Below are 20,869 nucleotides of genomic sequence, written 5' to 3' on the forward strand. Positions count from 1 at the left end.
CCTCATCTCCCTAATGGGCTCAAGAAAAGCTGACTTTATAGTTTACTCTGCTTTTCTCCCACTCTGGTATGGCAAGAACAACTTTCTTTTGCAGTTTTCTATCTCTTAAGTAAAAGCAGGACTGATAAATCAGTTTATATACGGACTTTAAGATTTCGTATAAAAACAACTTGACAGCTTTTAAAAGTTCAAGGAACCGAGTGGAAGGCTATTCCAGAGAAAGTGGTAAATTTTCAAAACATTAACCCTTATAAGTCTAACATTATACTTGCTTAGTTATGATGTAGAGGTTAATATGGGAGTAATTTTCCTGTTTTCTCAGTATTATTTTAATGGCAATGTGGATTAGTTTAGTATCTTTGCATGGTCCAGGTGTAATATGTCCCTATAATTAGGAGTTTTCTCATGACTCTTTAGAGAGCCAACATTGTCTATCTGTTTTCACTCCTCTTTCTTATGTAAGGTGATAATATGTAACATTTTATAAGCACTTTCTACAGTTTGCTTTTGTAACTTAATACACAAATGAGAATGTTTGATTTTCCCTTAAAAACTATATCCTACTCAATAAATATTAACATCTCCTTTCAATACGTTTGAAAATTTTCATAATAAAGAGTTAAAGTAATTTTAAATCTCCTTTACACATGTTAGATTTGAGATGCATATTAGCCAGTCATATAAGAAGTTGACAAGTCTGAAGCTCCAAATACATTTGGATTAGAGGTAGAATTTGGACCATTATTTAAAGGGCTTCAAAACCATGGAACTGAAAGTTCCTGCCTGGGGAAATGCCAACATTGAGGGGAAGGGACTAAAAATGAGTGAGTGGACAGAGAGTGAAAGAAAACCAAGGAGAGTGTGGTAACATAGGAGCCAGTATGAGAAAGTGTCTCAAGATGCAGAAAGTGGAACTCGAGAATGCGTCTCAGTGTTGGAGTGTGATGAAGACAGAATTTTAGGTGAGGACTGTGGACTTATGCATAGTCTTGGGGGTCATAAGCTGGTAGGTGGTTTTGGAAGTCTTCATGGATAGCTATGCGTAGTAGATAAAATAAGAATGAGGCTAAGGGAGCCATGAGAGATAAAATAAGAATGAGGCTAAGGAAGCCATGAGAGGCAAGCAGAATGAGTTCATAAAATATTGTGTGCACATATTTGAATTTGTGCAGACCAACTCTTTTTTTATGTGGTTATCATTAATTCTCTGAGCATTGGAAATCCATGTATATTTCTACTCCTAAAGAGGTTTAAACAAACAAAAATGTTTATGTATTTCTAGAAATCTGAATTAGAAGAGCTATGATACTGTGCAGCTGACAGTTACCATGACAGTTTGGCTGTATTTAGGTTTATGGTAATTCATCTAATCTCCATCTGAAGTCTACTGCATGCCTTTGGAATGAGCTGCTATTCACATAAAATTCCATGATACTGTAGTAACAGGATGTGTGTTTCTTGCCACATACCATTGAAGAGATCTTGATCTTCAAATAATTTTCTAGAAGCTCTTGCAAGAAAGAATCAAGTGTAGTTACATTTCCTGACACTTTCATACCCATTGGCAAAAGCAAAAGTATAAATCAAAAGCTTTAGTTATGATCTGTTCTGTGGGAAGGGAGGGGACCCCAGCTTTATCTTAAAATCATTATGTATATTGGAAGGAAATAGATTCAAATGGATTCACCATAAAAGCAGACAGAAAACCTCATTTTATTCATTGCACTAGGACCTACACCAGTATTGCTTCATCTCTGGCATTTGCTATATCCTGTTTTGTTATGTTAAATAGCAGCTCTTGTTTAATTCCCTGATCTTAGATTTTTTCAGTATACACTCTATTAGTAAAAAGAACACACCTCCATATATATAATTGTTTATTTAAAGTTCCTATGTGTACCACTGTTCTAATATAATCAATATATTACAAAGCATTCACAGAATAAGGGTATTTCAAAAGGTTGAGGAAAAAAATGAATCATGTAAATTTTCTGGCTACACACAACACAGAGAGACCATTTGTTTTTTTAGAGACATAAGGGTTGGTTTTCTTTTCGGTTATGCTCGTAATATATCCTTCAAGTTCACATGTATGGTACCTGAGTAATTTTTAAAAATTGTAATCAAGGCCCAGAAGTAAACTTTTATATTCATGTTTAATATTATTTACCCAGGACCTCATATAATGTAAATTTTTCTAATCAGGGGAACCTTACTGACTAAGCAAACAAAAACCTATAATTTTCTTTTGTCATTGTTTGTCAGTGCAGTCCATAATTTGCAAGTTTGGAATCATAATGATCAATGTTAAAGTTATATTATGAATACTAATTTTAATGTGCTTGTTTTTCTTTTAGAAGACATTAAAGTATCAGTAAATGATTTTATCATCAAGGCGGCAGCTGTTACCCTTAAAGTAAGTAGCAAACGCCAAATAATTTTGTTTTCTTAAAGTAGCTTTATGTCTTGGGACTTTTATAATGATAAATAGAACTCTTAAGTCACAAAAATTGTATAATTTTATTGCTAAAAATACCCTGTTATTTAATCTTACTCCCTTGTTTTGCAGATGAAGAAACTGAAAATCAAAAGGGTTCACAACTAAACATAGCAGTATAAAAAACATAATTGATCCCATATCTTTTGCTAAATACATTCTAGGCATTAAATATATAGCAGTAAACAAAAAACTGCATAATTTCTGCTCTCCATGGGGCTTATATTCTAGTTGGGGAGTAAAACAAACATATGTGAGATGGTGAAGTGCTGAGGAGAAAAAGAAAGGAGGGTAAGAGGACAAAATAACCAGGGGTGCCTCTTCCAAAAGTGAAGCCAGGAAGGCCTCTCTGGCAAGATAGTAATTGAGACATGGCCTGAAAAAAGAGAGGGAGTAAGCCAGACAGCTCTCTGGTAGAAGAGCAATCCAGACAGAGCAACCAGCAAACACAAAGACTGTGAGGAGTAGATGGTGTTACCCAAAGACATCTGCCAAGAGTCCAGTCTGCCTGGAGTAGAGTTAGTAAGAGTGGAAGGGGTAGGAGATGAATTTTTTTTTAAAAGGGGACGAGTTGAATGGGGACCAAAGTACATGACGCCTTGTTGGTCTTGGTGAGGACTAGGGATTTTATTATGAATGAGAAGGCCTCTGGATGGTTTCGAGCAAAAGACTAATGATATCTGGCTTACACTTTTAAAAAGGAAAAGAGGAGACCTCTCTGCTGCTGTGGGTGGATATAGCCTGGAGGGAGGCAAGGGTGGAAGTAGTGAGCTCTCTTAGGAGGCTGGAGAAGATCACAGTGGCTTGGACTAAGGTGGTAGCAGTGGAGCTCGAGTGAAGTAGAGATTTTGGCTACATTTCAAAAGTAGTGGCAGGGATTTGCTGATTGGATGTGAGGTATGAGAGATAGACGAACAAGGATTTTGGCCCAAGTAATGGTAGGAATGAGATTTTCCATGTACTAAGATTAGTAGAACTGGGAGAGGAGCAGGTTTGAGGTAGGGAATCTAGCATGTTGAGTTTGAGGAGCCTAATAGATGTCCCGGTGGAGGTGGCAGGAAGGCAGGTGAACATCTGAGTCTGCTGGTCAGTGGAGGTGTCTGGCTGGAGGTGTAGGTCTAGAACCCAGGCTTCATGCCTTCCTGCCTTCCAGCTCAGCACCATGTTCCATCATGCCTTCTTTCTGTAGTGAGGCAATTTTCTGAGATCACTGCTTAAATAGTATATTTAAAGTACATTTATAATGAATTTATTTTTATTTCTTAAAAAATACAATAATGGAGAACTTTAAAGTTATGCCTTTCCAGCATGTGCCTAATGTTTTATATGGATTTTTTCTTTTGACCAAATATTTTTAATCGTATTCTTGATTCTCTAATTGTGAATCATTTTTGCACTCCTTAAATGAACCTCTAGTGGTCATGAGCTGTTTGTTAATTTTTCGTTGCATAATTTTCTATCAGGAGCTGTAAGTAACTATAATTTGAATTTTGTGCTCGCTTTATCAGGACTTTTTTCCTTTAATCATTGGCTTCATTAAATAAATTTGGAATCTTTTTTTTTTTCCTTTCTCTGTGTCTGTTTCAATATTATAAGTATTATTATTTCTTGAATTTTTTAGAATTCACCAGTAAAAGTATCTGAACTTAGTTGTATTTTGAGGAAGAGATTTTGGCAACTTTCTTATTTTTTCCCCCATAATAATTGATCTGATTAATTTTCAACCTTTTCTTGAATCAATTTTGGAAGCTTATGTTTTTCCAGAACATCACTCATTTTATCTGGATTCCCAAACTTATAAGCCTAGAGTCATTGAAGTCTGTTTCATAAAATTCTTTTAATGTTCTCCGTGCCTGGGACATTAAAAGAATGTCTTGCTTCTATAACGCATATTTGTGTTCTCGGTTTATATTGTTTTATTTTGTATTTCTCCCTTCATTATTTTAGATTCATTTTGGTTATAAATATTTGGTTAGAAAACTTGAATGTGTAATTCATTTTAATGTTTTTTATTAATAAGAAGGTTTAAGATTATGAATTTTCCATTGAATACACCGTAGACCGTGTCCTGTAGGGTTTTGTTACATAGTTTTCTAATGAAATTTATTTGCAGATATTCTTCATTTGTGAGATTTTTGTGTTTTTTGTTTTTGTGGATTTTTTTTTCCTCTTTTGCTTTAGTGTTGTCTGTGAAGAATTTAAAATCTGAGGGGTTGGGACTTTGTTTTTTACTCTTTTGACATAGTGACATTTTTGCATGAATGAACAAGCCTGAGCCTTGAAAGATGGAGAATGGAAAGAGCAATTGGAAAGTGATGTGAAGGTGGTCTTGAAATAGAAATGAGCATGACCTTGAGATGCCTGAGTAAAGTGGAAAATTCATCTTAGGGGAGTGGTCACAGTAAAATTAGACAGGTGGAGTGGAATCCAGTTGTGGATTCTCATGCTTAAGTGATATGCTGGGAGGCTTAGATCTTGATCTGTAGAAAGCAAAGAATTTTTGAGGAGAAAAATTATTTTTTGATTCGTTTTTCAGCATCATTTTCTCCAGTGATATTTGGCAACGTTATCAGTACATAGTGTTTACAGGTATTTAGTCATTTCATCTGTTCTTTTCATGCTTAGTGTAGTTTGTATGTTAAATGTATACATGCTCATATATAGTATATGTCACGTGTTTATGAAGCTTAGGAAATCTCTCTTCAGTAGGGAAGTCATTTACTGAGGGCCTGCTAATACTCATCTGTATCCCAAGGCTGTGCTAGAAACTCAGGCTTTGTTCATGCCAGAGGAATAATGTGGTTGATTATCAGTAACCTGTTCTGCTTCCTCCTTCTCCTTGGGGTCATGTTGGTCATCATATGAGGCAGGAAGTATAACAAACATTAAATACCTTCTAGCAATCAGATTTAACAAAAGAAGCCCTTTTTTAAAACTGAGATAAAAGAGATCAAAAGATGTACATCATCAGAATTTCCTCAAGCTTCCTTCAAAAAGATGGTATTTTTGATTATTCTTCCCAAACATAAAAGATATTTAACACAGAGATCCAAACCATTTGTTCAAACTGAGTTTTTATTTATTTCCTTCTGTCTAGCTATATTCACTTTGGAAAATGTATAACAATATTAGTTTTTTTCTGTAACCACCTTGGTCTAAAGCTGCTTCCTTAATCACATGTTTTTTCTGTTTCTAGCAAATGCCAGATGTTAATGTAAGCTGGGATGGGGAGGGCCCAAAGCAACTACCCTTTATTGACATTTCAGTGGCTGTGGCAACAGATAAAGGTTTAATTACACCGATTATAAAAGATGCTGCTGCTAAGGGCATAAAGGAAATTGCCGACTCTGTAAAGGTATGTCTTAACGTATACTGTGCTTTCAAAATGTTAGACTATACTTTTGGATAATTACTTTCTGATAAAGACTTGAAATGATCTGATCACACTGATTTTTTTTGTGAGTGGGACCATTTCAAGTGATTGTCACCTCTGTATTAAGTTTTTAAGTTTTTATCCAGGTATGACCCATTTGAAGAAAATTTAATGTTCAAAAATTCAAAAATAACATATAGATAAATTAGGGTCCAACTTCACTCAAGTTACAGACAAAATCTTTATTTGCCAAAGTTCAGAATTCAAGTGTAAAGATGCTATTTCAAATAGATTTTAAAGTTGAAGTAAAGCTGTAACTATATTTCTATGGAAATGGTAATGGATATACCTCAGTTTTAACATTTTATTCTTAAAAGAAAGTTCTTTTTATTCATTTCTTGTCTAAAATTGAGACCACTAAAAGTACTTAGCATTCCAGAAGCAAAGCTTCTTTATTGTTTCTGAATTTCTTGAAAAGCAGTTTTTGTAGCCTCAATGTGGAAGTATCCGGTTTCACCAAAAAATAACACATTGACTAGGCAGGGACATAGGCAGTAGTAGGTCAGCTTTTAAAGTCTCAGTAATTTCCATTGGTAGTTTTTGGCAGAAGTATCACAGGCCTTTGACGTGTTTGCATTGAAAATTTTAGATTTATTGGGGTAAGTGATTCTTGCCTTTTCCGTTTACCATGGACCTGTTGTATGTATAGTGGTAGGACAAGTTATGTTATACAGTGGTAAAAAGTAGAAGATAAGACTTTTTTGTGGAGTTGACAATAAGTAAATGCATAGACCTACTTGCCTAAAATACAGAAATGGATGCAAGTTAATTCGATTTTAAAAACACCCATAGGGATGAGTTTCTTGAAATTTTAGAGTGAAATGTAAGTAAAGGTGAACCTGGTGGAATTGACGTTTAGGTTTTTCTTCACTCATCTTTGAGAAGATTGCAGTGTGTTTGTATTGATAAAAATGCAACTGTTTTTCTTAATTGAAATGTATTAATTTGGCCAATTCCAAAGTCAAAGTATTAGAAATTGGTTTACTGAAATATAGTATATGCTTTTTATATTCATCAAGGTTTTTAAGCGGCAATGAGAGTATATGTATTTCAGTGTTTTTGTGAGGTCAAATGAGATTGTGTTGATAATCTATAAATTTTAAAGTACTATGTAAATGTTATTGAACTTAACTGTAGAGCTGAAATTTCCTTCTTTTTGTGTACAGTAAGTTTTTTAAATTAACCATCATAGGAAAGTTTCTTTGATTCCCAGCCGTTTACCAATTTTAATACTATAATACGTAATTTTTAAAGTAGCTATGTTCACATTCTCTACTCCTTCCGTGCTAAAAGAACTTAAGTTTAAGAGGTAAGAAGGCAGTCTCAGCAGCCTTTCAGCTGGGCCTCATGGCAGTGAGAAGAAGGACACTCATAACCCTTTGGAATATAACAGTCTCTGGTAGTCCTTAAGCATTTCTTCTAACTCTTAAGGTTTGCTGGGCTCTGGCTGCTCCTGTGTTCCTTCTCATTCTACCTCCTCTCTCCTACCCTGCCATCTAGGATCAGCACTCCGCTCTTAATCTTATGACGTGCCAGACACTGGGCTTAGCACTTCATTTAATCTTATTAAGCCAGTATTATAGTTGGAACCTTATCTTCCCCATTTTGAATCTGAGGACACTGAGTTTTAGTAACTTTAAGAAATTTGCCCACGGTGATAGGGCTAGAAAGCAGTGGAAGTGAGGATTTTATTTTATTTTTCTGTCTAATTCTCTACTTCTTTACCACCCCTTTGTCTTTCTCTCCCTCGTAGTTACTGAACAGGAAGATTTGATTTGGTTCACCAAGTATATTCTTGTATGAATTACTCTTGCTGGGCAGGTCTTCCATGCCAGGCCAGTGGGTCATGTGGTACCAAGCATAACAACCTTTATGAATATAACCATCTTTGATTCTATTCAGAAGGAATAAGAGGGCATGGAAGCACACTGAGGCTTCTCATGAGAAGCAGGCACCTTGCATGGCGTATTCAGCATAGTAGTTCTCTAATTTCCAGAAGCACGTGTGTGTACGAGAGAGAAAGACAGACTGACAGAAAGAAAGAGATATCTCTGAGTTCCTGCTAAATTAGTTTCTTGGTGAAGTGGTTTAGAATATGTGAGAGCAATTTTTAAAAATGTTAAATCTTAGATCGTATTGTTTGCCTCGTTTTTTAGCTATGGCTTAGAAACTATATATTTTAGATATTCTTTGTGAAGATAATGTTCATTTAGCTGTTGTGGACTAGCAGTCATTAAAAATATTTATGCACCAATTAAGAAACCCTGAGTATATATACATCTTTCATATCTAGTAGATTTTGACTCAATTCAAACAAATAAGGTTTTATTGGAATGTTGTGTGCAAAAGAAACAGCATCTCCCTTGGTATCCAGGTATAGTTGTGGGTCTTCTTTTGGTAGTAAATATATTTGCTCTCCTATGCTTTAATGTTGTTATGTATCGACCCCCTCTCCCCGAAAAGGTAGACAATAAATGTTCCATTTGTGGAAGAGTACCATTTTTACACAATTTGAATCTTGTCAGTATTTCTACATCAAGCTTTGCAGTATGGCTTATTTAAAAATGTGATGTTTATATATTTGAACAGATAAAATTTAACGTGGTTTTAATTCTAGGAGTAAAAATCTGCTCCAGACTAGGTAGAATAATATGGCTAATTTATATAAGAATATGGTATGGTATTTGTAATCCTCTTGTTTTTAAGTATTTTAAAGGTATTGTACAATTAACAATTATAACAACTATAACAATAACAGCAGGTGGCATATTATTTGCCAACCTTTGTTGTATCCTTTTATATATACTAATTCTTTTAATCATCTTTACAACCACCCTATCAGTACAAGATAATTTGATCAAGTTGAGGAAGAAACTGATGAGGAAAAATTAAAGAGGTTAAATAATTTGCCCAAGATCTTACACCTAGTAAGTGGTTGAGCCAGCATTTGAACATAGTCAATTAAGTTGTAGACTAGAGCCTGTGCTCCCAGTCACTAGGTGTATTAGTCCGTTTTTCTTTCGCTGTAACAGAGTACCTGAGACTGGGTAATTTATAAAGAAAGAGGAGTATTTGGCTCACGATTCTGGAACAGCTGCATCTGGCACAGGCCTCATGCTGCTTCTACTTCTGACAAGCAGCTTCCAGGTGCAAGGAGATCACATGGCAAGAGGAAGCAAGAGAAAGAGGGAGGGGAGGTGCCAGGCTCCTTTTATCCACCAGCTCTTGCAGGAACTAATAAAGCTAGAACTCATTCACTACAGGAGAGCATTAATCTAATCTTAAGGGTTCTGTCCCCATGACCCAAACACCTCCTGACACTGCCACATTGGGGATCAGATTTCAACAGGCTTTGGAGGATAAACATATCCCAACTATATCATGAGGCTTTTCTGCATCTCACTTAGTAGTTACAAAACTATGGTATGATTATAGTGGTCAGATGATTATCCTTATAAAACCAGTAGGGTTTCCTCTCAAAAAAATATTTGAGAAGCAGCTCCTGGACTTGAAGAAATGATCAAGTGGAGAATAGCTGAATACTCAACAATTATACCAAGTGCTCTGTAATCAGTTGATTCATTACATAGAAGAAAAGGAATACAACTGTTGGGTATTCTCTGTCTGTAAGACCAATCTTTTGATTCAGAATTTGAGATACATGACTGGGGCAAAAAGAGTTAAGAAAGTCTGCCAAAGAAGCAGTGAAGATTAGAGCAGGAATGTGAGGTTGTGGCCTTAGCAGACAGGCAGTGGACAACAGAACCTGCAGCTCTAAAGAGACTGACGCTCTCTACCTGGTGAGGCAGGAGCAGTCTTTTTGAGGGGACTGTGAGAACATGTTGAACTCAGTAAAAGGCGAAAGATTTATATGATCTGAAGAGAAAGCAGAGTATATTAGAGAACATGGACAGCTTGAACTCCGAACCTTTGTTAGCAAAGCATACCATCCAGCACACACCTCTCCTTGATCGTCACTTGGCTGGCTTCTTTTCATCATTCAGTTCTCAGTTCAAATGCCAGTTTCTTAGGCCTTTTGTAGCTTCCATAGCTTAAGTAGCTTCCTAACACTTTCCCATTACCCCATTTTATTGTCTTCAGGTGGTTTATCAGTCTTTGAAATTACCTTGTTTATTTATTCATTACCCTTCTGTGTTCCCTCCTGATGTTGACTGTCTTGTTCATCACCATATATCTAAATTAGAAGAGTGATTGGAATATAGTAGTTGCTTGACAAATTTATTTATTTTTTAAATTTTCACTAAAAACTAAGAAAGGAAGGAAGGAAAGGAAAGGAAAGGTAAAAGGGAAAGGGAAGGGATGGAGAGGGGACGGGGGAGGGGAGGAAAGAAAGAAAGAATTTTCACTAAAAACTATCTTCTTGACCTGGGGGTCCCTGCAAATCCATTCACAGACCCCAGGTTAAGAACACCTGCACTATATATTTACTTCTTGATCCTCAGTAATCCCAAGGATGTCATTGTGCAGAGCTAAAGGCATGCCCAGCCAAGTTCAAGTTTGTATTCCTGCATAAAGCAATACAGTAACAAGCCTTATCTCATGCTTTTCTTAATTCTTTATTAAATATTATAGTTCTAAAAGGCAGAGGCCAAGTTTACCTCAAGCACTCAGTAAATTTATTTGAATGAATTAGCAAGGCATGTGATATATTGTAGAAATATTTGCTAGTCATCTTTTCTTATATCCTTTCAGCTGGATGCTTTGGGTTACATGTATTTTGGTTTCAGGTTCACATTTCCAGGAGATCCCAGTGAGAATTACAAATTTTCAGTATGAACAATTCTCCTTAGACTTTATACTTTATTCCAGATTTTTATTGGAGTTTATTGACAGGAATATTCAGCTGATATATTTAGGATCAACAGAGATTGTTTTGTTTTGTTTTGAGTATAGTATATGTGATTGCAATCTGTTCTTAAAATTAATTTTCATTTTTGTTTGTTTTAGCCTAGCAAATCATCAGGATATGTTGAGATCACCTGCCTTTAAAAAATGCCTTTCAGAGTTCATATGATATGTGTCGGTTCAAATCATGTGAACAATTATATTGCCTAAGGCAGGGAAAATACATTTATAGATTGTTTACTTCTGATATTCCAAGGACTATACTTCAAAAAGTTCATGGAACAGTTCATATTATCTTCAAATTCTATTGAAACTTTTTGAAGTACCCTCATATAAGTCAAAGTTCATTTCTTAATTTTTCAGTTTGGATCCAAATAGTTTTATAAGTAACTATATCCAAATAGTATAAATTTTAATTGTTTCAATTGGCAGTAAGTCACAGTAATGTGTTGAAATCATTTTTAGATTTTTGAGATTTTTAAAGAATGTTTTAGTTTTCACAAGTTAAATTACCCATGGTTTAAAATTAAATACTTCAAAAAGTTCATGGAAAGATTTGTATTGTATTTTAATTCTGTTTTTCTACAAACTTTTTGAAGTACCCCCTGGTTATCAACTGTGGTTGTAATAGTGCTTATGGTGGCTATATAATACAAAATATTAAGTAAGCCCTCGATTTATTTCATCTACTCAAGTGACAGTGGCTTCATTTATTTCTGCCTTTTTCCTCATAAATTAAACCATTATTACTTTTTTATTTATGATGACTCAACCTCTTTTTTTTGTTTTTGAAGCATTGAAAAATTAAGATTAACAGAAGTGTGGTTGATTACAAGTGCAAGTGAGAGGAAAATTTAATTACTTTTTGTAATGCCACTGTCATTGTCATGTAAGTTTTTAAATCAGTATTGTCAAGAGTGATATGAAACTAGTACATTCTTATATTCCTTGTGACAGTATAAGTTGGACTAGCTCTTTCAGGAAATGTTTAAGCTATAGGATCAAGAACCAAAAAAGTTCATTCTCTAGGGCACCATAATTCTATTTCTGAAACTTTATCTGAAATAATTTAGAAGAACCAAATCATAACACTCGTAAAATGACTGAGTGAGTTATAGTGATGCATTCTTTAGAATGTTAAGCAGACATTAAAAAATTATTTATAAAGACTAACAACATGGAAGATACATATAATAATATTGAGATGTGAAATATAAAATTCTATTTTTTACCATTGTTTGAGTTTGTATGTATGTTGTGGATAAAGACGAAGCAAACGCTGAAAGATGAAAACTGATTTGTTGGTAATGAGATTATGGGTACACTCCTTCGATTGCCATTGGCCATTTTAATTTACTTAAAACCTACTAGATTAAAAAGAATGGTTTCTTCTAATATTTTATCTTAGCAAGAAAAGCTTTTATAAGCATAATAGAAAATTGCATTGTGTACAGAGAAAACACTGAAATATTCTGCATAGTAATGGTGCACAGGCAATTTCAGTATTTTGAAAACTCTTAAGGGGAAGTGATTTTTCCAGAGTTTTAATTAACGTCTTTAGCTTCTTGGATTATCTGTGCTCTAGCTTTTCTTATAATTTTACTAGAGAAAATTATTCTTACATATATAATGTCTTATAAAGTCAAATCAAAGCTTATTGGAAATGAAAATGTACCCTGTACAAATATTTCAAGTGAAAAGATCAGCTGTATAATAATATTGTTGGTTGTCATGTTTGGTTTGTATTTTTCTCAGGCTCTATCAAAGAAAGCAAGAGATGGAAAATTGTTACCTGAAGAATACCAAGGAGGATCTTTTAGGTAAAATTTAAACGCTTAATTATCAGTAGCATCAAACAGATAATTGTAAACCTTATTAAGTCTGTTTCATTTATTTCTTTAAAATATTTTTAAATTTTAAGCTAAATATCACATACTTTAGACAGTGGAGTATGTGAAGATATTCAGTGGTCAGGCTTTCATTATCAAAGCTAGTAAGAACCTGTTAGTGTTGAAGTAGACATTCTTTTGAATGAACATTGACCAGCATTGAATGGCATTTAGGTTCTTTAACTTTAACTTTTTAAATAAGTTTATAAACACAATAGGCTTATAAACCTCAGCTATTTTCTTTCTACCTTTGACCTCTTTTTTACTTATTTTTTATTACCTGTATTTTTTGTCATTGGCTGGCTGGTAAAGGGATCTGAACCCTTGACCTTGGTGTTATAACACTGTGCTCTAACGAACTGAGCTAACTGGCCAGCCTTATCAGGTCTATTTTTAAGTATAACTTACATACGGTAAAGTGCACTGAATGCAGCTTGAAGTTTTTACAAAGTAAAGAAACCTATGTAACCACCCAAAGCAAGTTATAGAACATAAACAGCATCCCAGAAGCCTCCCTTTTCCCTTCCTAACCATCACTCCCACAAAGGTAACCACTGTTCTGAAAATGATCACCATAGATTTGTTTTGCTCGTTTTGATCTTTATATGAGAGTACTTCAAAAATTTGTGGAAAGGTTCGTATTAGCTTTCAGTTCTCGTATGTATTCTTTAGTGGCTGACTTTTCGCTCAACATTAACATCTCTAGGATTCATCATATTGCTGTGTAAAGCAGACATTTATTCATTATTGCAGTTTATAGTATTGTATAAGTATACCAGTGTTTATTTTACTCTTAATGAGCATTTTTTTTATCCAGATAGGTGCTGTTACAAATAATCGTGCTACGAACATTCTCATTAGTGTCTTATAGTGAATATATATGTACATATTTTTGTCATATAAACCTAAAGTTTTGATAGATGCTGCCATACAATTTTCTGAAATGGTTATACAAATTCATATATCCATCAACAGTGCATTAGAACTCCTATTGCTCTACGTTTTGCCAATATTTAGTAATGTTAGGTTTTAAATATTAATGATTCTTGGGGTGTGTAGTGGTACTCTTTGTGGTCAGGGAAATGCAAATTAATGATGTTGAATACTTTTTCATTTAGCCATTTGGGTATCTGGTAACTCATCAGAGAGAGTTCTGATTGAAGTCTTGTATTCATTTTTAAAAATGATTTGTAGGAGTTATTATTTCCAGATACACAGACCTTTGTAGGATATATACATATTATTTCAAATGCTTTTCTCCTTCTGTGGCTTACCTTTGGAACTCTATTGGTTATGTTTTTAATGAACAGAAGTTCTGAATTTAATAAATTCCTACTTATTAGTATTTTTCTTTATCATTGGTAGTATTTGTCTTTTGTTAGGAATTTTTGCCTATCCCAGAATCATGAAGTTATTCTTCAGTGTTATCATCTAGAAGTGTGTTATAAATTTACTTTTCACATGGAGATTACAATCCATCTGCAGCTGGATTTTGTGTATGATGTGGAGGTCATTTCCTTTTTTGCATTCCCAAATGGATATTAAATTGACCGAGCATCATTTATTGAAAGGGCTTCTCCTTCATAGCATTGAGAAGGTGACTATGTATGTATTGGTCTGGCTCTCATTTTCCACTAGACTGTTTGTCTATCCCTCACTCAGTACCACCAAGCTATAACTCTTGATATCCGGTAGTGAAAGCCTTCCAATTTTGTTCACCCTCAAGATTATCTTTTCTGGCTCTTAGTATTTCCAAATGAATTTTAGAATCAGTTTGTCATTTTATACACACACACACACCCCTACTTTGCTGGAATTTTGAGTGGGATTGAATTAAATCTTTTGACTGGTTTGAGGAGAATTGACATTTTTACAGTACTGAGTATCCTAGTCATGAAACATAGTAAAAACCATCATTTATACAGTTCTTTGATTTTTTTTTTCCAGTTATGTTTTGTAATTTTCTGTATAGAGATGTTATATATGTTTCATTAGACTTATTCGTTGGTGTTTGTTTTTTGATACTATTGTAGATTGTATTGTTTTTAAATTATCTAATCATAGCAACTTGTATAAGAGGGTACTTCAGAAGGTTCATAGAAAAATAGAATTGAAAGGTAATATGAATCTTTCCATGAACTTTTTAAAGTACTCTCATACAGAAATAAAATGAATTCTTATTGACCTTTTTATCTGATGATTTAGCTAAATTCACTTACTAGTTTTACTAGTTTATCTGTAGAGTCTGAGATTTTTCTTTGTACTCAATCGTAAAGTAAAAATATATGCTTCAGGGAAAAGGTATTTTGGTTAAGGACATGTCACCTTCAGATCTTTTTTCTTCCCTGTAGTATTTCCAACTTGGGGATGTTTGGGATTGATGAATTTACTGCAGTGATCAACCCTCCCCAGGCCTGCATATTGGCTGTTGGGAGATCCCGGCCTGTGCTGAAGCTCACGGAGGATGAAGAGGGGAACGCCAAACTGCAGCAGCACCAGCTCATATCGGTCACAATGTCAAGTGACAGTCGAGTGGTCAATGATGAACTGGCTACCAGGTTTCTAGAAAGTTTTAAAGCAAACCTAGAGAATCCTATCCGACTTGCCTAGTCCTCAAAGATGAGAAGTTGATCTTTGACTTAGTTAATTGAAAGACTGTTGCCAAGAAACATACACCATAGGAGAACAATTGGGTATTTAAGTATGAAGTGGATCAAACATTTATTTATTTAAGGTGAAAGTATTTGACCCAAGTTGTCTTCATTTTCAGTTTGGGTTCAGTGTTACAGAAACTGATGATAATAAACTGTAACTATTAAAACAAAGAGAACATTTGGTTAGTCAGATCCATTTTTAACCTCTGGTGCTGTACAAAACGGTTATTAAACTTGTGTATATCAAATTATATGTTTGGCTCATTTGAGCATTTTAGAATATTTGAGAATGTATGATGCATTGTAAAATTTAAAAATTGTTAGAATTACCTTAATTGTGTTGAAATTAGAAGTGGTCTTCAAAGAGAGGTACCCATTAATTTAGCAGTGGGACCTTACTTTTACAAGCACTACTCTAGATATACTTGAACAATTTAATATGTACAGAAGTTTATTCTGGATAATAGTAAATAAATAAGGATCACTTATATTAGGGGTTGTGGCAACATTATTGAACTTTTATGTATATAAAGCCATATGTTTAGAGTGGTTTCTATCAGTCTTATTTTTCACTTCTTTAACACTGTGAACTTCTCCAGAGGAAGAATAAAAGAAACAAAAATGAAGAGAAAGTGAGACCAAAAAAGTAGTGTGGTTCAATGAAAATCTATAGCTATAATATCTAAAACTTCAGAAATACACTGCTCAACCTTCATGCTGAGTTGGAATATATTTAAATAAATTGTGTTATCTCCTACTAAACATTTTGTTAGTGTTGATTTAAGTACAGAATATTCTTTCTTAGTGCCTTTTAATCAAGTTTGTATTGTGCAATAAAATGTGAGAAAATAAAAAAAATTTCTATTGTATTTTAAGTGTTAGGACACAGAAGTTTAGTAAAAACTTAAAGTAGGATAGTTCAGGCGTACCTCAGAGATATTGTAGGTTTGGTTCCAGACCACCACAATAAAGCAAATATTGGAATAAATCGAGTCACACAAATTTTCTGGTTTCCCAATGCATATAAAATTTGTGTTTACCACACACACACAAAAAAACCGGGGGTCTGGGGGAAGACGATATAACAACCACAATTACTTGAAGTTGATACGACAAGCAAACAGAGGGGACATTGGTTGGGGGGGAGGGAGGAGGGAGGGAGGTTTTGGTGATGGGCAACAATAATCAGCCACAATGTATATCGACAAAATAAAATTTAAAAAAATAAATAAAAAATAAATTTTAAAAAATAAAATTAAATTTTTTAAAAAAATTGTGTTTACACTATACGGTAGTCTATTAAGTGTGCCATAGCATTTTGTCTAAAAAAATAATGTACATACTCATTAAAAAAATACTTTATTGCTAAAAAATGCTAAAGATCATCTGAGCTTCAGTGAGCTCTAATCTTTTTGCTGGTGGAGGGTCTTGCCTTCATGTTGATGGCTACTGACTTATCAGGAAGGTGGTTGCTGAGGGCTGGGTGGCTGTGGCAATTTCTTAAAATAAGACATTGAAGTTTGCCACATCGGATTGACTTCCTTTCATGAAAGATTTCTCTGAGCATGTGATGCTGTTTGATAGTATTTTACCCACAGTAGAGCTTCTTTCAAAATTGGAGTCAGTGCTCTCCAACACTGCATCTGCTTTGTCAACTAAATTTATGTGATATTTCTAAGTCCTTTATTGTCATTTCAACAGTGTTTACAGCATCTTCACTAGGAGTAGGTTCCATCTTAAGAAACCACTTTCTTTGCTCAGCCTTAAGAAGCAACTCATTTGTTCAAGTTTTATCCTGAGATTGCAGCAATTCAGTCATGTCTTCAGACTCCACTTCTAATTCTAGTTCTCTTGCTATTTCTACCACATTTGCAGTTACTTCCTCCACAGAAGTCTCAAACCCCTCAGAGTCATGAGGGTTGGAATCAACTTCTTCTGAACTCCTGTTAATGTTGATACTTTGACCTCTTCCCATGAATCACAATGTTCTTAATGGCATCTAGGATGGTGGATTCTTTCCAGAATATATTCAATTTATTTTCCCTAGATCCATCAGAAGAATCACTATCTATATGGCAGTTATAGTCTTACAAAATATATTTCTTAAATAAATAAGACTTGAAAATCAAAATTACTCCTTAATCCATGGCTGCAGAATGGATGTTGTGTTAGCAGACATGAAAACATTAGTCTCCTCGTACATCTCCATCAGAGCTGTTGGGTGACCAGATGTGCACTGTCAATGAGCAGTAGTATTTTGAAAGGAATCTTTTTTTCTGAAAGGTAATTCTCAACATTAGGCTCAAAATATTCAGTAAGTCATGCTGTAAACAGATGCGCTGTCATCCAGGCTTTGTTGTTCATTTTATAGAGCACAGGCAGAGTAGATTTAGCATAATTCTTAAAGGCCCTAGGATTTTTGGAATGGTAAATGAGTATTGGCTTCAACTTAAAGTCATCAGCTGCGTTAACACCTAAGAAGAGAGCCTGTCCTTTGAAGCTTTGAAGCCAGGCATTGACTTCTCTCTAACCACAAAAGTCCTAAATGGCCTCTTCTTCCAATTTAAAGCTATTTTGTCTACATTGAAAATCTGTTGTATAGTGTAACCACCTTCATCAATTTTCTTAGCTAGATCATCTGGGTAACTTGCTGCAGCTGCTACATGAGCCTTTGCTGCTTCACCTTGCACTTTATCTTATGAAAAAGACGGCTTCCTTCCTTAATCCTCACGGACCAACCTTTGCTGGCTTCAAACTTTGCTTCAGCAGCTTGCTCACCTCTCAGCCTTCATAGAATTGAAGAGAGTTAGGGCCTTGCTCTGGATTAGGCTTTGCCTAAAGGAAATGTTGTGGCTGGTTTGATCTTCTGTCAAGACCACTAAAACTTTCTCCATATCAGCAGTAAACCTGTTTTGCTTTCTTAGCACTCGTGTTCACTAAAGTACTTTTAATTTCCTTCAAAACTTTTCCTTTGCATTCACAACGTGGCTGTTTGGCCCCATAGATCTAGCTCTTGGCCTGTCAGCTTTTGACTAGCCTTCCTCTCTAAGCTGAACTATTTCTGCTTTTGATTTTTAGTGAAAGACCTGTGATTCTTCCTTTCACTTGAACACTTAAGAGACCATTGTAGGGTTATTAATTAGCCTCATTTCATTATTGTGTCTCAGGGAATAGGGAAGCCCAAGGAGAGCGAGAGAGATGAGGAACAGACAGTTGGAGCAGTCAGAACACAACATTTATAGATTAAATTTGCCATCTTATATGAGTGCAGTTCGTGGCACCCCAAAACAATTACAATAATAACATCAGAGATCACTAACCACAGATTACCATAACATAATAATAATGAAAAAGTTTGAAATATTATAAGAATTACCAAAACATGACACAGACATGAAGTGAGCACACGCTGTTGGAAAAATGGTGCCAACAGACTTTCTTGACAGGCTTACTTACCACAGACCTTCAGTTTGTAAAATACACGGTACCTGCAAAGCACAAAAAAGTGAAGTGGGGTAAAATGAGGTATGCCTGCAGTTTCCTGGAAATATCTTAAAAAGGACTCTAAAAAGGAAAGAAGGGATTTAAAATTAATATGACATCAGGTAGGTAACTGATAGGGAATGTAAAACTTTGTAGAGAGTAGAAGAGAAGACATCTGAAGGAGAACAGAAGAAAACTATCCTTTTTATTCATCAATGAGAAATTTTCACTAATTATTATCAAGGTTAGAAGAGCTTATTTCTGTCTTTTGGCAACTGTGCTATAACTGGCAAGACAATTGTATTTAAATTGGCTGATAATGAGTGATACAGTAATTAGCCAGTCACAGAGAGGCTTGTGTTAGTGTTGGCTGGTATAAGTTGTATAGTATGACATGATGAAGTATAAGCCCTAGTGAAAGAACCTTCCAAAATAATTAGCCCTTTCCTCAGCTGCCACCAAGTTGCTCAGTCCTTTGAGAGAGCTAAGGCTGTATTGGGGTGAGGCCCTCACTGCATCTGGTGACTAGCACCGAACCAGGCAGCACCAGTCCCACACTAGTGTACACAATGGCCTCCATCTCTGAGCTTGCCTGCATTATTTACTCAGCTCTTATTCTGCACGACGATGAGGTGACCATCACGGAGGATAAGATCAATGCCCTCATTTAAGCAGCTGCTGTAAATGTTGAACCTTTTTGGCCTGAATTGTTTGCAAAGGCCCTGGCCAATGTCAACATTGGGAGACTCATCTGCGAAGTAGGGGCTGGTGGACCTGCTCCAGCAGCTGGTCCTGCACTAGTAGGAGGTCCTGCTCCTTCTACTACTGCTGCCCCAGCTGAGGAAAAGAAAGTAGAAGCAAGGAAAGAAGAATCTGAGGAGTCTGATAATGACATGAGCTTTGGTGTTTTTGACTAAACCTCTTTTGTAACACATTCAATAAAAAGCTGAACCCTAGAACCCTAAAAAAAAATACATATAAAAGTAATGAACACCCAATATATCAGTTGTTAAAATGCTTAATCCAGTTACGGTTTTAACAAGCTGTTTTTTAAAAACATCTTCAAAACTTTTGTCATACTAAGTTATACTGAAAATTGTAACTAGATGCCATTTTCAAAATAACTTTTTTAAGTTACATTATTTTCAGGATCAGTTTTATCTGAAATTTTTTTTTCCTAATTTTTATATCTAAGCAATAGAGACAGCCATAAATAAACCATGGCTTAGAGTTTTATTTTCTATGGTCTGATGTACATGAACAGTAATGCATCCATTTCCCTGTAGGTGAAACCAGTGTTGATGTTCATCCCAGCGTGCCTTATGGAGATGTGAGCTGCACAGGAAAAATGCTATATAAACTTAAGACATTTTAATTCTTCATGGGTATCACCACCCGGTTTTTCATATAAACAATTGCTTCTCATGGTTTGACATCTCAGCTTTTGATACAAATGTTTGTTCATTCTAACTAAAAATATTTTCTCTATCATTTCTTTACTGACCAGTTTATGTAAGGAAATTGGCATTTCTAAAAAGAATTCTGTTGCGGTGTGAGGTCAAAGGATAACACTGATTTGGGAGAGGAATGTCATATACTTAGTTTGAACTGTGCTGCATCAGCAGGTTCCTCCCACATCGCACTATTAATTTGTTTGTAGTAGATGAGTATCACACTGAGAGGATATGAAACAAATTTTGTACCCGGTCATCTTTTTTTCTCATTTAAACAGGGAAAATGACTAAAATATTGGGAATACTTCCAAGGAAAAGGCAACATACATTCCATTAACACTTGGGCTTGAAAATATCAATGAATATTAGAAGCTATAAATCAGACTGGCTCTGTTCTCCCTGATTGCAATTTCTAGTTGACATTTACAGACACGGTTTGTTCACTATTCTGTGATAGATTAAAATCATTGGTATCCTGCTGGCCAGACTCTCTCGTTTGAAACATTACCAAAAAATTCACCCATGGGTACTTCAAAAAGTTCATGGAAAAATGGAATTAAAAGATAATACAAATCTTTCCATGAACATTTCTC

At 35.0% G+C, this 20,869-nt stretch overlaps 2 protein-coding genes across 2 annotated transcripts in view; both read left to right on the forward strand.

The window, feature by feature from the left end:
* The window catches only part of PDHX (pyruvate dehydrogenase complex component X), a 77,114-nt gene extending 61,013 nt beyond the window's left edge, over positions 1–16,101 (forward strand). Inside the window, exons 8-11 of the mRNA XM_063093639.1 lie at positions 2,358–2,416; positions 5,694–5,852; positions 12,552–12,616; positions 15,037–16,101. Of these exons, the coding sequence (XP_062949709.1) occupies positions 2,358–2,416; positions 5,694–5,852; positions 12,552–12,616; positions 15,037–15,295 (542 nt within the window). The 3' untranslated portion in view covers positions 15,296–16,101. The remainder of the gene's footprint in view (positions 1–2,357; positions 2,417–5,693; positions 5,853–12,551; positions 12,617–15,036) is intronic.
* A 3,290-nt stretch (positions 16,102–19,391) lies between these two features.
* Positions 19,392–19,739, forward strand: LOC134374692 (large ribosomal subunit protein P1-like). Its single transcript, XM_063092606.1, has 2 exons — positions 19,392–19,465; positions 19,541–19,739. The coding sequence occupies exons 1-2, from the start codon at positions 19,392–19,394 to the stop codon at positions 19,737–19,739; spliced, it is 273 nt and encodes a 90-aa protein (XP_062948676.1).
* Positions 19,740–20,869: the final 1,130 nt, after the last annotated feature.

This window comes from Cynocephalus volans, chromosome 4 (assembly GCF_027409185.1).
Source record: "Cynocephalus volans isolate mCynVol1 chromosome 4, mCynVol1.pri, whole genome shotgun sequence".
NCBI classification, from domain to species: Eukaryota; Metazoa; Chordata; class Mammalia; order Dermoptera; family Cynocephalidae; genus Cynocephalus; species Cynocephalus volans.